Source organism: Oncorhynchus mykiss, chromosome 1 (assembly GCF_057628025.1).
Source record: "Oncorhynchus mykiss isolate SJ-2025 chromosome 1, ASM5762802v1, whole genome shotgun sequence".
Lineage (NCBI taxonomy): Eukaryota > Metazoa > Chordata > Actinopteri > Salmoniformes > Salmonidae > Oncorhynchus > Oncorhynchus mykiss.
Window position 1 is genome coordinate 33,413,734 of NC_143022.1, and position 17,507 is coordinate 33,431,240.

The 17,507-nt window shown below is 46.8% G+C and overlaps 1 protein-coding gene across 2 annotated transcripts; it reads right to left on the reverse strand.

The window, feature by feature from the left end:
• Nucleotides 1-41: 41 nt before the first annotated feature.
• On the reverse strand, nucleotides 42-8,454 carry LOC110521251 (uncharacterized). Of its 2 annotated transcripts, none has more exons than XM_036975701.2 (5): nucleotides 8,254-8,454; nucleotides 4,506-6,008; nucleotides 3,104-3,295; nucleotides 2,843-3,017; nucleotides 42-2,350 (listed from the first exon to the last, which is right to left on the reverse strand). In XM_036975701.2, the coding sequence occupies exons 1-5, from the start codon at nucleotides 8,296-8,298 to the stop codon at nucleotides 2,187-2,189; spliced, it is 2,079 nt and encodes a 692-aa protein (XP_036831596.1). In that variant the 5' UTR covers nucleotides 8,299-8,454; the 3' UTR covers nucleotides 42-2,186. The 2 variants fall into 2 exon arrangements, with proteins under 2 accessions (XP_036831596.1, XP_036831590.1); XM_036975695.2 differs by having other exon boundaries at nucleotides 4,476-6,008.
• Between the last annotated feature and the right edge of the window lie 9,053 nt (nucleotides 8,455-17,507).

A 17,507-nucleotide genomic window follows, 5' to 3' on the forward strand; every position in this document is an offset into this window, starting at 1 on the left:
TCTGCCTTCATTTTAATATTGTAAGATAAAGTGCACACTGATTTTTAAAGTTTTAAAATAAATTTATTATTTTACAGTATTGTCTGGTACACATTTGAAAATTTCTATCAACAGCATATTTCCACACCAATGTTTAACACAGAAAGCCATTCAAGTTCCAGATCTTGTTTTTCTCCATTTGTTTCATCACTAGAGGTGTTTGTTATCCCCCACAAAAATGAGCATTTTGTATATTAAGCACACTATATCAACATTGTGTATGGATACCATAATGGTGTTACAACAAATGGCTGCTTCAGACAAGAGGCCATGTCTGGCAAATCTACCCGATACAGTCACACACTGAACCTTCCCTCTACTCAGACTGGCAGGTACTACAACAGCCCTATGCCTTTGAGTCTGCATAACTACAATGTTGTATACTACATCTCTTAATTTACGTAGGCCTATGTATTCAGCTTTTAGCTGCAAATGTGTACAATTCAAAATTAACCTTGCATATATACCTAGTTTGCAGGTGGTTTTAAAGCAAAGCACAGGGGGAAACAATATATAGGGAATTTCCCAAGTCATTTTCTGCTCGGTCTGTGGCCCTGTCACATGTTGGGAGGTTGTCGTTCATCACTTTAGACCAGTGTGTAGCATGATGGATGGCACAGTCCTGGAGACACAAGGGCACTTTATTTCTGTCTAAAGTTTTTTAGGACAGATCCTGTTGCGATTCACCCATCAAAACCACAATGAGTATGCAGGGGCTGTGTTTGCGTTTGAGAAATGTTGCAGTCTGTTCCATGAAGGCTTGCATGGGGCATGAATTGTGAAGGATCCTAAAAAAACTGCACTAGTGTCTTCTCAGTGGTAATCGTTTGGAAAAAATCTACTGGGAGGAGCATGAAGCCTAAAAAGTAATTGCATGAAGTCTGCTATTGGGGGACGTGAAATCGAATGTCCCAGCTCTACAAAGCAGAGAGTGGGTGCCACTAGACTGCTATTGTCCTCAGCTGTAGGCTTTGGCAATGTGGCCCAACATTGGTCAGATTCTTTGGCACATGGTGGCTACATCAGAAGAGCAATTCGAACATACTTTATTTTGCTTTTAGCTCACTTAAAGATGTGGGCTGCATCAGTACAATTATTTAACTCGGGATCAATAACAAAAATGTCTGCCAATGCAGACACTTCAAATCAAGCTAGTAACATGGGGCCATAAAGTGATGATGTGCAGAACCAGCCAACTCGAGGAGTCTGAATGACACTGGCCGAATGATTCTTTCTGCACATTTCAAATACAACAGAATATGAAATGAGCATCCTATGTTATCTAAACCTAGAACTGTAGTTGAAACTACTCACAGTATAAAAGTAAAACAGAGAAGTAAATAAAAATAAAAGTTGGTTGGCTAACCATCATGAGAACTGCTTGAATGTTATCAGCTTTGGTAAGTGACGTGAACAGAGGACACATTTACTTGACTGGCTTGTATGCATTGTTATATATGTTAATAAAAGCAATAATACTCAGCTGTATTCTAATTTACCCACACACACTTACTGGGGGATGGCTCTGAACGAGTAAGTGCATTTTACTATTACATTTTAGTCATTTAGCAGACACGCTTGTCCAGAGCGATTTACAGTAGTGAGCGATTTACAGTAGTGAGCGACTTACAGTAGTGAGTGATTACATTTTCGTACTGGTCCGCCGTGGAAATTGATCCCACAATCCTGGTGTTGCAAGTACCGTACGCAACCAACTGAGCCACGTCGGTACCGTATGGGTGTTTCCCTACAAAGTGTGCTTACAGAGTTAGGCCACCTCTGGGGATGTATGTTGAGTATGTCTCTCCCAGAGGTTTAGATGATGGTTTATTTTCAGATATGACCCCTTTTTCCTGTGAACACTACATTTATCAATCACAATGTTGTGGCAGCTAGAGCTGAAGTCACATTTCAGCACAAAACAAACAGACCGATGAGAAATGTACAATCCCAAATTACCCGTCTCTCACTCCCAATGAATGCCGGAGCGAGAGAACAGATTCCAGTGTATACAAATGGGCAGACTCCACCACTTTATATCATGTCCTTACAGTGAGTAAAAGCTCATCACATTGCTGTCAGCTGCTAGTGGCACTAACTTCCTTTATTAGTTTACATTTCTACTCAATATGGGGTCTTTTAATCATTCATGCAGTTTTGTAGCGCCCTGCACCCTTGGCGTAGCTGCTATAATACTCAATTTCAGATAGTTTAGCGATGTCTGGTGTGTTGTTACTGGCCAGGTTCTCTCGTTCGCTGAATTCAAAGTTGTCTTCATCATAGTCCTCCTGGTTCTCTATGTCAGGGGGGGCTGAGGAAGGAAATACACAGACACACACATGAGCCCATCCTGTCGACACACACACACACAAGCCCATCCTGTCCACACACACACAAACATACGAGCCCATCCTGTCTACACAACCACACACACCCACACACACAGCTACTCCCAGCCTCATAGAGGACAGTACAGTCCTCCCCTGCCTCCCTATCCCTCTCTACCGATAGAGACCGGCATGTCTAGTCCAAGCACTTCTATATTTGCGAAACACAGAGGGAGGGGAGTGGCAGAGAAGCACCAAAACACTTGTCAGTAGATTACATACATGCTGAGTTAAAGTGCATTAAGGGCAGACTGACTAAAAACACAATGAAACACGGAGCCCACTGAAATGTCTAGTGTATAAACATTCTGTACCAAGAAACAAAAATCACATAACTGAATTAGCTAATTCAAGATCAAATCATAACTAACAAGGTACATAATTGAAGAAAAGTATCAATGAATAATGTTAGTCACCTTGTCCGTCTGGTGAAGCGTCCAGGATGCCGTGTTTGACCTTCATGTGTCGGCTCAGATTGCCCTTCAGGTTGAACTTGCTGGAGCAGTAAGGACACTTGAATGGCTTGCTGCCAGCGTGGAGGTGCATGTGACCCAGGAGGTTGTACATTCTGTTGAAAGATTTGCCACACACCTGGAACACAAGAGAACAACACTCAATCTCAACACTCTAGAAACAGTGGAACTCAACCCATGCTGTCTATAGAGACCTCTACTGACCTTGCATTTGAAAGGCTTGACAGGCAGGTGGACGATCATGTGTGTTTTGAGGGTCTGTTTCTGGACAAAGGTCTTGAAGCAGACGTGACACTGGAAGGGCCTGATGCTGGCGTGGATCAGCATGTGCCTCTTGAGGTTAGCAGAGAGGGTGAACTCCCGGGCACACACATCACATTTGAATTCCTTCATACTCTGGGAAAATAAAGAGGATTGGCTCTTTAATTCATTTGGTTGAATAAAGTTGGGTTTATTGTTGATAAACAGCAAGTTACGGTTTGAACAGCAAGTTACACGTTGAAATGAACACTAAGATTGGTGGTTGTTATAGTCATTTATCAGATCAAGCTTTCACACAAAAACACACAGACATTATAGGTCAAGAGGTGTAACTGCTGTAGGGTAGATGTGAAATCCTTGCATAATGGCAGCAACCTGATGCATACACGTTAGCACCACCAAGTGTTGGCTCTCTAAGCTTGTGATACTCTCACAATATGGAAAGGTGCATGATTAGTATTGAAAAGCATGTTAAAACATTAACATGAATGTTTGGATACACCTACATTTTGATGAACGCTACAAAATAAATCTAATTGTTTGTGACAATATGTGTAAGCCAATATTTAAGTAAATACCCTGTCAATGTGACACTACAATTTCTCCGACTGAGGCTCTAGGCCTAGGATGAATCAGTGTAGAGATCAGAGCAGTGGAGGCTGCTGAGGGGAGGACGGCTCATAATAATGGCTGGAACGAAGCTAATGGAATGGCATCAAACCTTGTGTTTGTTGTATTTGATACCATTCCACCTATTCCACTCCAGCCATTACCACAAGCCCGTCCTGCCTAATTAAGGTGCCACCAACCTCCTGTGGATCAAAGCATAGACTGTAGCATCAGGCATGAAGGGTGGTATGTGTTTGCATGACAACACACAGCACAAAGCACATGCTGGATTAGGTCAGACCAAACATAAAAAAACAAGCATTTTGAAGGCTATGTTTACATTGCAACTTGTTCAGGCAATAGGAATAACAGCCTAACAGGTATTTTGATATACCTCTGAGTTTACCTAACCCTGTCTGTCTCTGCCTGTTAATTAATTCAAGTTACTGGGAATTCATAGAAACAGCTCAGAGAGTGTTGTTCAGTGAGCAGCATGCTATGGATGTTTTCTCAGAGTTTATCGCATCAATCAAGAAATGTGTGATTCATAAGAAGCGGAGATCTTGATGACCTTCTAGAGCTGGTGTGACCCCTGGGTGACCCTGTGAGAACCTGGACTACTCTGATACTCTGAGCTGGAGTTAGAACAAGGGTTGGTACAGAATAATGTAATATATGGAATATCAAGTCAGTGGGGTTTTAGTACCTGGTCGGCGAGGGCCTGTGGTGTCAGTACCTTGTGAGTGAGGGAATGCTGCTTGAGATGATGGATCTGGACAAACTCCATTCCACACTCTGGGCAGACGTAGGGCCTTACGTTCTGGTGCTTCATGAGGTGGTTCTGCAGCTGGCTGCGGTAGGCAAAGGACTTGTTGCACTCAGTGCACTGGTAGGTGGTGGGGCCCTGGTGACTGGTCTGGTGGCGCTTCAGGTAGGCGTGGGTGGGGAACTCCATGGCACACTGGGAACACACATGGCAGTGGCCGTTTTCGTGTTTGTTTTCGTGGGACCGGAGCTCGCTGGGGTAGGCGAAGCCTCGGCCACAGAAGCGGCAGCTGTAGGGCTTGACGTCCGAGTGCTGCAGCATGTGCCTCTTCAGGTGGCTGGTCTGGGTGAAGGCCTTCTTACACACGGTGCACTTGTGTGGCCGGGTGCCCTGGTGGGTGAGCAGGTGGGTCTGGAGGTGGCTGGGCTGCTTGAACAGCTTGCCGCAGTGCAAGCACTCATGGGGCTTAATGCCGTTGTGGCCCAGGATGTGGGTGACCAGGTTGTACTTGGAGGTATAAGACTTCTCACACATGCGGCACTTCCATCTCTTCAGGCCCTCTCCCACATCCACGCAGTAGGACTCATCTATCTGGACGTTGACGTCCAGCCGGTCGATCTGCATGCGCCTGGCTATCCCCTCAGCGTCTGCAGCCCACAACATTCCCTGGCTGCCCTCGTCATAGTCCCCCACGGCCATGTCAGCAGACTCATAGGCCACCTCGCTGGACTCAAAGTAGCGGTTCATAACGGGACTGGGACTGTGTCCCCTGTCTCCTCCAGTCTTGAGGTTCAACACTCCTTCTTCCTCCTCAGCTACCTCCTCTTCTTGTCCCTCTCCTCCTCCCTCCCTCCTCTCCTCTGGCCCCTGCTCTGGCCGTACTTCTGTCTGGGTCTGACTGGACGTCTCTCTCACACACACAACACAGTTACCACAGCTCTGCTCCTCCTTCAGAGGCCGTCTGTGAGTGGCTGGCTCATCTGTCTTGCCTGGGCTGCTACGGCTCTTCGCCATGTGGATGCAGGACGGAGGGGTGTCAGACTCTCCCCTCTCCCCTTTGACCTGAGTCTGTGTGTTGGGGACTCTGTGAGGGGGCTCCCCTGGCGCTCCTCCTTCACTCCTGGGTCTCCTGGTCCTCCCTCTGGGCCCGGGGCGTCTCCTCTCACTGCTGTGGGGCTCCGACTCCCCAACAGGCTCAGCCAGGTAGTCCCCATTGGCCCCAATCAGCTGGTCAGCGTACTCATACTCCATGCCCTCTGGAGTAGGAGGGGTCCTGCCATTCTCCCTGGGCTCGCCCATGTAGAAGCCATTGGGGGCGATGGTGGCTCCAAAGATCTCATTCTGGGAGATAAGGCCCAGAACAGCAGCCTGGGCCAGTGACAGCACCACCACGGGTTCTGTCTGTGTTCCTGCATCCACCTGGCCCTCCACCACCTTGGGGTAGCACCGCACCAGACGGCCACTCTCCTCCTCCTAACAGAGAACACACACACAGCACTGATCAGGTCAGCACACAGCAGCAGACCACACCACACAAAGACATGTATTCAACATTGTGAGATTGCTTTATAATATACTACCGTTATATAAGCCACATATTGCTTAAGTACAAGGACTGACTGTCAGATCTCTCTAAGTGATATGTATTCCTAAGAAATCAATGGTAGGTGTGTGTGGTGGGAATAATGATTGATAGTTCATAAGATCCCTGAAGTGGTCTGACACATTTGTTTTTTATGCAACTCCCTCCCAACTCCCAACTCCCTTGCTAGAGACAGTCAGCTGCATTCTGACAACGTCTTGCTTCTTTGCTCTGAATCCAGCAGAGAACATTAGATGGAGGAGATAAGGCAGATCGGTACTCGAGCCCCGTTTCCTTCCTTGACAGCCTTTAAAATCATAAGGAACACAAATGGAATGCAGGCCCACCAGGAAGTGGACTTCCGTGACCTGTCCACAGAGCTTCCTGTGGAGTCCAGAGTGGCCCTGGCCAGGCTGACCATACTGGGTTCATCATCACTGGGCTGGAGGCTGGGGCTATCTATCAGTCCGATTCGTGAGGAGCAAGCCTAGCCGTCTGCCTTGCACTGCTAATAGTAGGCTAACACCAAACACATGGTCTCCTCTCACAGTTCACCTCCACTGCCACAGGGCTTCCGTTACAAGGTGGTAGAAGACATACTCAGTTATAACCATGACAGAAATATGATCGCGCGGAGAACAGATTAAGTATGCAATACTTATACATAAGAGTATTGTTATTGTTATACACCAAAAAGCAGCATTTTGGTCTACAAATGATTGTGTTTGCCCTCTAGATGATTGAAAAGGCAAAACAGAGTGGAACTAGAAGAACGCTAAATGCTGGCACAACCAAGCTCCAGCTCTATAACAAATGACAGGTCCCAAGTGTACCCCAATACTTTCAGGTAATTTCCTTCAAACCTGGTGTAATGATGGAAAAATACATGAGATAGACCCTAGCCTCTTCATACACCTTAGTCTAGGACCCTCAAACTCAACTCTGGAACCCGTAGCCAGTTCCACTGCATTTTTTCATTGTTCCCCTCTAATCAGGAACTGATTTAGATCTAGGACACCAGGTGGGTGCTATTAATTATGAGGTAAAATAGAAAACCAGCAGGCTCTGGACTTCGTAAGGTAAGAGTTGAGTACCCCTGGTCTAAGACATACACTACAACAGATTACGAGCTGCTATCTTTCATAATACAATACTGAGGAAAGAGACAGAGAGGGGATGGAGACAGAAAAAAAGGAGGAAGAGAAATGAGGGAAACAGGGAAGAGTGGGGGGGGGGGGGGGTAGACCTGGATGCCCTGGTAACCACATAATTTATAATTACTCCTTTTAAAGTAGTCAGACAGAGACAGACTTTGTGTTTGTGAGAGGAACACAGAGAGTGAGGTGTGTATCTCTCTCTCTCTGTGTGTGTGTGTGTGTGTGTGTGTGTGTGTGTGTGTGTGTGTGTGTGTGTGTGTGTGTGTGTGTGTGTGTGTGTGTGTGTGTGTGTGTGTGTTTGTGAGAGAGAAAGTAGGAGAGGGAGGAAAAGAAAGAGAAAGCGAGATGTGGGCAGGGGAGGAGTGGAGGGAGAGGGAGCGAAATGAGATGCAGAGGCTGAAAGATAAAGAAAGGGGGGGAGGGGAAGGGAGAGATTGAGTGAGCATGTGAGAGAGATGGGGAGAGGGAGAGAAAGGAAAAGGAGAGGGAGGGGTGTGGGAGGAGTGAGAGAGACAGAGAGAGACAGGGTGAGTGAGTGAGTGAGTGAGAGAAAGGAGGGGAGGTAGAGAGGGGGAAGGAAGGAGAAAAGCACGACAAAATGAAAGGCAGGCTAAATGAAAGACAAAAAGACAAATGACAGAGAAACAGAAAGGCAAGATAGTAATTGCAAGTCTATACTTATACATTTGAAGTTCTATGTGAAAGAAGGTTTAAGACAAATATCAAACAATCAGAACAATATGAAGCTTAGCAGCTTAGCAGAGGTGTGACAGAGACAGAGAGGAGAGAATAGTTAGTAGTCTAGTCTGGTGGTCTACTCTTAGCTGTAAAATATGTTCTTGCTGCAGCACTGTATGAATGTAGAAAAGTAATCTCCTTTGACTTAGAGAGAGACAGTGTAACCACCTTTAAATCAACATACAACATCCCCACTGAACTAGTATTGTAATCACGGTCTCAGTTTAGGCTAACAACTCACCACATTGTTCCTGGTGTGATGTTTGAGGTGTTTCAGGGATCTCATCCTTCAGGAGAACTGAGTGGAGTAAAAAAAATCCGGCTCCTATTTATATCTGTGGGAGAGTGGGGCGGTCCCACGACTCATCCTCCTCCTACTGTTGCTGTTATCAGAACTGACTGTGCCTGCCCCCCCTCCACACACACACACACACACACACACACACACACACACACACACACACACACACACACACATACACACACATACACACACACACCATTTATTTCTCTCTCCCTCCCTCTCTCCCTCCCAGCTCACTTCTCTTTATCTCTCTCCCCCTCTCCTTTTTCTTTCTCTTCCTAGTCTCTCTCTCTCTCTCTTTCACTCACACAGACACACCGACAAACACACGCACATACAGCGCACACATTTTATCTCTCTTTCTCACACACACAATTCAGCATGACCCTCCAACAGACGTTTGTCTTTAAGGCACACAGAAACCCAAGCCTATCTTCTCTTTATCACACTCATACTTTGCATTTCCTTTAGCAAGCCTAATCAAACACACAAACAATTATAACATCTAATCGGTAGTTCCTCTGTGCGTGCGCACGTACACACACAGACATACACATTCACACACATGCACACACACACAGTATAGGTGGATGTGTCTCTGTCAGTGGCTAACTGTCAAATAAGATATGCTAACATTTTAACTTTCCAGAGAACATGTATATTTCTGTCTTTATTTATTACATTTAATGAATTAAACGCGAGACAGTTTGAAGTGTACCATGTCTGAGATTCAGTAGAAAAATGAGTGACAAAAGAAAGAGAAGGAGAAAGAAAGGAGAGAAAAGCAGTCAGGAAAGAGAGGGAGGGAGTGAGACAGACGTGGGGGAGAGAGAATAAGGAAGAAAGAGGGAGAGGGAGGGGGAGTGAGGCAGAGAGGAGGGGGGGGGGTGAGAGAGACAGAGACAGAAAGAAAAAGAGAGAGAGGAAAGAGAGATGGGGGAGGGGGAGGGAAGAACAGAATGCAGCAAAAAAGGAGGAAGAAGGGAAAGGAGAGACGGGGAGAGCAAAAGCATAAGAAAGGATGTGGTAAAAGAAAGAGAAAAAGAAGGAATGAAAGAAAGAAAAGAAAAGAAAAGAAAAGAAAAGAGGAGGGAGGGAGGGAGGAGTGCTCTAGAGGGGGTGGGGATGGGGAAGAGAGATAAAGAGAGGGAGGGCTGAAAGAACATGCAGTGAAAGAGGGAGAAAGGGAAGGGAGGGCTAGAGGAAAGAAGGAGAGGGAAAAAGAGAACAAAAAAGGGGGTATGGTGGAGTGTGAAAATAAAAAGAAGAGTCCATCAGCAAGAGAGAGAGAGGGGGAGTGCAGAATGAAGGAGAGAGGGGTGAGAGCGAGGGGAAGGGAGAGAGGGGAAAGGAGATAGAGGGAGCGAGCGAGGGAGAGAGTGAGGAAAAGGAAAAACAGCAAGGGAAGACATTAACTATTGAACTTCCAGATTTCTTTCAGGCTGTGTTCAGAAAGAGTGCGGCAAAGTATCTGCGGGCTGGGCACTGGGTGTGTGTGTGGGAAGGCAGTCAGTGGTCGAGCTGATCTTGATAATGAGACAGGTACGTTATTATGAACGTGCTTCTCTTTAATTCAGAAACAACTGATCAATATCCCTGACAGGGGACTACTATCACAACACACAGACACACAGTCTACAGTAAATGAGCACATGCTAATCCTGATTGTATGGAGGCAGGCTATGCATACTATTCTCCACTAAATAACAGGAAAGGGCAAACCTTGAAAACCTTGATAAATAATCAGTGGTTGGGAGTGCTGAGAATGAGAGAGAGATAGAGAGAGGAAGGGAGAAGGAGATACAGAGATAGGGAGTGAGAGGGAGGGAAGGAGGGGGAGAGAGAGATTGAGTGAGGGTGTGATTGAGGGGGAGAGATAGCAGGAAGTCAAGAGAGAAAATAGGAGAGAAAATAGAAGGAGAGCAAGGGAAGAAACAAAGAGATAAGAGGCTGAAAGACAAAGAAACCACATGGAAGAAACAACAAGGGACACGTACATAAAACAACACAGAACTATCCTATGGGGAAAATGAAAAAGACGACAAAAGTTTTGGGAAGGAACACACAATCTCTGTTCCAGGCCCGCATCTTTACAACACCATAACACCAGAAAAAGTTGATAGTTACGTACCTCAATATTATTTTGGACAATATTATATCGATACTTTGACTACAAGTATCGATTTGTACTTGGAGTATCGAGGTAGCGTTAGCTAAGTAGTGTTAGCTAGTACTAGTTAGCTGTACCAAAACTCTGGTATTTCTCATCTTAAAGCTTGTTCTCCACTTTATTTCGAACTAGTGAGCCAACATGTTTTCAGTACTTTTATTTCGGTTACTGATCTAAACGTATCTTCTAATGCTCTCTCTTGTCTCTGCAGCAGACATAATGAGCAATAACATTATGTTTGTAACACCAAATCGCAATAAAATTGCTCTATCGAATTGTAGTAAAACAGAATCGTGAGAATCGCAATACATATCGTATCGGCGCGTAAGTATGGTGATAATAACATATTGTGAGGTCGCTGTCAGTTCCCAGCCCTATCCAATTGGCAATTTGCCAGTAAATATGGGGCTGCTGTTGGAAACCAGCACTAATATGATAGAGAGAGAGAGAAACATACAATGAATAATGAGAGCCTGCTCATGTCACTCCTCTCTGTGTTTCCACAGGTTTCCACATGCATCTTATACTGAGAGAAACAGAGGGAAGTGAGCCATGGCCCAGCTCTCACTAGTGTATCTACTAACACTCAACTGGGGTTTCCACTGTGTGTGTGTGTGTGTGTGTGTGTGTATGTGTGCGAGCGCTTCTGTGAACAGGGACAGGCGCACACTGACATCAACACACACTTTCAGGTCCCTCCACCACCCTACAGCTCTGAAACAACACACTTGACATGGGTGTCTGTGTAAGTTACTGTAAAAATTTTCCTTTAAATTTCCTCACAGACTGGTTCTTTACATCTGTAATAAGAACCATAATATAGCCAACAGTATCATATCTCAGTGATAGTCAGATTTGATACAATTTATTCTGGGAGAGAGAGAGAGACTCAGCTACCAGGGGTCAGGATGGACTTCTAGTGATGAGTAATTATTATGTGAGACACATGCAGAAACACCCACACACTCTTCAGTCTCAGGTTAGTCCTTCTCCATACATTGAGTATACCAAACATTAGGTACAACTTCTTAATATTGAGTTGCATCCCCCCTGCCCTTTTGCCCTCAGAATACCTACATTTGTCTCTCATGGACTGCAAGGTGTCGACTGCTTTCCACAGGGATGCTGGCCCATGTTGACTCCAGTGCTTCCCACAGTTGTGTCACATTTGCTGGTTGTTCCTTTGGGTGTTGAACCATTCTTGATACACACTGCAAAATGTTGAGTGTGAAAAATCCAGCAGCATTGCAGTTCTTGACACAAACCGGCGCACCTGGCACCTACTATCATATCCCGTTCAAAGCCTCAGGTGAGGTATAGAAAGTGTATTCGTTGACCCGTCGTTCCAGTAAACCCTTTTACATTTTCTACACCCTGGGAAACAATGTGAAAAAACTTCAAAGGAAATAACTTCCCTCTCTGGTTTTGAACCTGGACTTGTGATCAGTCCTATGGGCTAATGTTGTTTGGGGTCAAGTGGCCTCCCATCTCAGACCTGTATCAGGAAGCAGCCATAACCAGAGTCAGAGCCACACAAGCCTCACCTCTGCATGACACACTGATATAATAGTGTGCCTCAAGCATGATTAGCTGCCGTAATTAAGCTTTTTCCAAAAAAACACAGCAGGCTTTTTCATAAGCACAGACAATTGCACAGCTTGAATGTGAGTGTCACAGATGGAATATTGCAATGGGTAAAAAAGCTGCCTCACCCTGCCTGCATCTCTCCAACTGTCTTCTTAACCTGGACACAGGGCTAGACTAAACATAGTAAACAAAATCCATATGATATGTTACGATTGGTATGGTATGTATTCATTTATGGATGTCCATCATCCATTTCGTATGATATGTTACGAATTCCAATTCGTATGATATGCTACGATTTGCAATTTGTTGTGTCTAATGTTAGCTTGGTAGCAAACGCTAACATTAGCAAGGTGGCTAACATTAGCTAGGCAAGGGGTTAAGTCAGGGCTTAAGGTCAAATCAAATTATTTGTCACATGATTGCTTACAAGCCCTTAACAAACAATGCCGTTTTAAGAAAAATATGTGTTAAGTAAAAAATAGATAAGTAAAAAAAAATATTAAAGGTAGCAAATAATTAAAGACGAGAAGTAAAATAACAATAGCGAGGCTATATACAGGGGATACTGGTACAGAGTCAATGTGCGGGGGCACCAGTTAGTCGAAGTAATTGAGGTAATATGTACATGTAGGTAGAGTTAAAGTGACTATAATAAACAGAGAATAGCAGCAGCGTAAAAGAAGGGTGGGAGAGGGCAATGCAAATAGTCAGGGTAGCCATTTAATTGGCTATTCAGGAATCTTATGGCTTGGGGGTGGAAGCTGTTGAGAAGCCTTTTGGACCTAGACTTGGCACTCCAGTAACGCTTTCCGTGCGGGAGCAGAGAGAACAGTCTATGACTAGGGTGGCTGGAGTCTTTAACAATTTTTAGGGCCTTCCTCTGACACCGCCTGGTATATAGGTCCTGGATGGCAGGAAGCTTGGCCCCAGAGATGTACTGGGCCGTAGGCACTACCCTCTGTAGTGTCTTGCGGTCGGAGGTCGAGCAGTTACCATACCAGGCAGTGATGCAACCACTCTCTGGTGCAGCTGTCAAACTTTCTGAGGATCTGAGGACTCATGCCAAATCTTTTCAGTCTCCTGAGGGGGAATAGGTTTTGTCGTGCCCTCTTCACGACTGTCTTGGTGTGCTTGGACCATGATAGTTTGTTGGTGATGTGGACACCAAGGAACTTGAAGCTCTCAACCTGCTCCTCTACAGCCCTGTTGATGAGAATGGGGGCATGCTCGGTCCTCCTTTTCCTGTAGTCCACAATCATCTCCTTTGTCTTGATCACGTTGAGGGAGAGGTTGTTGTCCTTGCACCACCCGGCCAGGTCTCTGACCTCCTCCCTATAGGCTGCCAATCGTTGTCGGTGATCAGGCCTACCACTGTTGTGTCATCTGCAAACTTAATGATGGTGTTGGAGTCGTGCCTGACCATGTAGTCATGAGTGAACAGTGAGTATAGGAGGGGACTGAGCACGCACCCCTGAGGGGCCCCCGTATTGAGGATCAGCGTGGCGGATGTGTTGTAACCTACCCTTACAACCTGGGGAAGGCCCGTCAGGAAGTCCAGGATCCAGTTGCAGAGGGAGGTGTTTAGTCCCAGGGTCCTTAGCTTAGTGATGAGCTTTGAGGGCACTATGGTGTTGAACGCTGAGCTGTAGTCAATGAATAGCATTCTCACATAGGTGTTCCTTTTGTCCAGGTGGGAAAGGTCAGTGTGGAGTGCAATAGAGATTGCAATCTGTGGATCTTTTGGGGAGGTATGCAAATTGGAGTGGGTCTAAGGTTTCTGGGAAAATGGTGTTGATGTGGGCCATGACCAGCCTTTCATGGCTACAGATGTGAGTGCTACGGGTTGGTAGACATTTAGGCAGGTTACCTTAGTGTTTTTGGGAACAGGGACTATGGGGGTCTGCTTCAAACATGTTGGTATTACAGACTCAGACAGGGAGAGGTTGAAAATGTCAGTGAAGACACTTGCCAGTTGGTCAGCGCATGCTCGGAGTAAAAGTCCTGGTAATCCGTCTGCCCCTGCGGCCTTGTGAATGTTGACCTGTTTAATGGTCTAACTCACATCGGCTTAGGAGAGCGTGATCATACAGTCGTCTGGAACAGCTGATGCTCTCATGCATCAGCTGAGCATAGAAGTTATTTAGCTTGTCTGGTAGGCTTGTGTCACTGGGCAGCTCGCGGCTGTGCTTCCCTTTGTACTCTGTAATGGTTTGCAAGCCCTGCCACATCCCACGAGCATTGGATCCGGTGTGGTACGATTTGATCTTATGGTTATGGTTAGAATTAAAGGGCTTAGGGGTTAGGTGCAAAGTAGCTAAAAAGTATACTGGACAAAAATATAAACGCAACATGTAAAGCGTTGGTCCAATGTTTCATGAGCTGAAATTGTCATGTACTGTCATGTTGTGTCTTGTCTCTGTCCTTTCCCTTCACCCTGTCTCCCTCTGCTGGTCGTTGTTAGGTTACCTTTTCTCCCCCTCTTTCCCCCAGCTGTGCCTTGTCTCCTCCTAACCACCTCGTCACCCCTTTTCCCACCTGTTCCCTTTTTCCCTCTGATTAGGTCCCTATATCTCTCTCTGTTTCTGCTCCTGTCCTTGTCGGATTCTTGTTTGTTGTGTTTCATGCCTGAACCAGACTGTCGTCATGTTTGCTGTAACCTTGTCTTGTCCTGTCGGAATCTGCCGGTCCGTCTGAGCCTACCTATGTTTGGTAATTAAAGAAGCTCTGTTTAAGTTAATTCGCTTTTGGGTCCTCATTCACGCACCGTAACAGAAGAATCCGACCAAGAATGGACCCAGCGACTTCGGATCCTCTCCACTCAGCCGTCGGGATCCAGGGAGCGATGCTAGGCAGACACGAGCAGGAATTGTCTGCTGCTCGACATGCCGTTGAGACCCTGGCCACCCAAGTCTCCAACCTCACAGAACAGGTTCACCATCTCCGCCTCGATCCACCGGCCACTTCCAGGGCTTTCGAATCTCCGGAGCCCAGAATCAATAACCCGCCGTGTTACTCTGGGGAGCCCACTGAATGCCGCTCGTTCCTCACCCAGTGTGATATTGTGTTTTCTCTCCAGCCCTACACTTTCTCCAGGAGCACTGCTCGTGTCGCCTACGTCATATCTCTCCTTATTGGACGGGCTCGTGAGTGGGGCACGGCAATCTGGGAGGCAAGGGCTGAGTGTACTAACCAGTATCAGGACTTTAAGGAGGAGATGATACGGGTTTTTGATCGATCTGTTTTTGGGGAGGAGGCTTCCAGGGCCCTGTCTTCCCTATGTCAAGGTAATCGATCCATAACAGACTACTCTATTGAGTTTCGCACTCTTGCTGCCTCCAGTGGCTGGAACGAGCCGGCTTTGCTCGCTCGTTTTCTGGAGGGTCTCCGCGCAGAGGTAAAGGATGAGATTCTCTCCCGGGAGGTTCCTTCCAGCGTGGATTCCTTGATTGAACTCGCTATTCGCATTGAGCGACGGGTTGATCTTCGTCACCGAGCTCGTGGAAAGGAGCTCGCGTTCTCCGTTGCCCCCCTCTCCGCATCACTACCATCTTCCTCTGCCGGCTCGGGTGCTGAGCCCATGCAGCTGGGAGGTATCCGCATCTCGACTAAGGAGAGGGAACGGAGAATCACCAACCGCCTCTGTCTCTATTGCGGTTCCGCTGGTCATTTTGTCACTTCATGTCCAGTAAAAGGCCAGAGCTCATCAGTAAGCGGAGGGCTACTGGTGAGCGCTACTACTCCTGTCTCTCCTTCAAGATCCTGCACTACCTTGTCGGTCCATCTACGCTGGACCGGTTCGTCAGCTTCCTGCAGTGCCTTAATAGACTCTGGGGCGGAGGGCTGTTTTATGGACGAGACCTGGGCTCGGGAACATGACATTCCTCTCAGACAGTTAAAGGAGCCCACGGCCTTGTTCGCCCTGGATGGTAGTCCTCTCCCCAGGATTCAGCGTGAGACGCTACCTTTAACCCTCACTGTTTCTGGTAATCATAGTGAAACCATTTCTTTTTTAATTTTTCGTTCACCTTTTACACCTGTTGTTTTGGGCCATCCCTGGCTAGTTTGTCATAATCCTTCCATTAATTGGTCTAGTAATTCTATCCTCTCCTGGAACGTCTCTTGTCATGTGAAATGTTTAATGTCTGCTATCCCTCCTGTTTCCTCTGTCTCTTCTTCACAGGAGGAGCCTGGTGATTTGACAGGGGTGCCGGAGGAATATCACGATCTGCGCACGGTGTTCAGTCGGTCCAGGGCCACCTCTCTTCCTCCACACCGGTCGTATGATTGTAGTATTGATCTCCTTCCGGGAACCACCCCCCCCCCCCCCCCGGGGTAGACTATACTCTCTGTCGGCTCCCGAACGTAAGGCTCTCGAAGATTATTTGTCTGTAGCTCTTGACGCCGGTACCATAGTCCCCTCCTCCTCTCCCGCCGGAGCGGGGTTTTTTTTTGTCAAGAAGAAGGACGGGTCTCTGCGCCCCTGCATAGATTATCGAGGGCTGAATGACATAACAGTGAAGAATCGTTATCCGCTTCCTCTTATGTCTTCAGCCTTCGAGATCCTGCAGGGAGCCAGGTTTTTCACTAAGTTGGACCTTCGTAACGCTTACCATCTCGTGCGCATCAGGGAGGGGGACGAGTGGAAGACGGCGTTTAACACTCCGTTAGGGCACTTTGAATACCGGGTTCTTCCTTTCGGCCTCGCTAACGCTCCAGCTGTCTTTCAGGCATTAGTCAATGATGTCCTGAGAGACATGCTGAACATCTTTGTTTTCGTTTACCTTGACGATATCCTGATTTTTTCACCGTCACTCCAGATTCATGTTCAGCACGTTCGACGTGTCCTCCAGCGCCTTTTAGAGAATTGTCTTTTTGTGAAGGCTGAGAAGTGCACTTTTCATGCCTCCTCCGTCACATTTCTCGGTTCTGTTATTTCCGCTGAAGGCATTAAGATGGATCCCGCTAAGGTCCAAGCTGTCATTGATTGGCCCGTCCCTAAGTCACGCGTCGAGCTGCAGCGCTTTCTCGGCTTCGCGAACTTCTATCGTCGTTTCATCCGTAATTTCGGTCAGGTGGCAGCTCCTCTCACAGCCCTTACTTCTGTCAAGACGTGCTTTAAGTGGTCCGTTTCCGCCCAGGGAGCTTTTGATCTCCTCAAGAATCGTTTTACATCCGCTCCTATCCTTGTTACACCTGACGTCTCTAGACAGTTCGTTGTCGAGGTTGACGCGTCAGAGGTGGGCGTGGGAGCCATTCTTTCTCAGCGCTCCCTCTCTGACGACAAGGTCCACCCATGCGCGTATTTTTCTCATCGCCTGTCGCCGTCGGAACGTAACTATGATGTGGGTAACCGCGAACTGCTCGCCATCCGGTTAGCCCTAGGCGAATGGCGACAGTGGTTGGAGGGGGCGACCGTTCCTTTTGTCGTTTG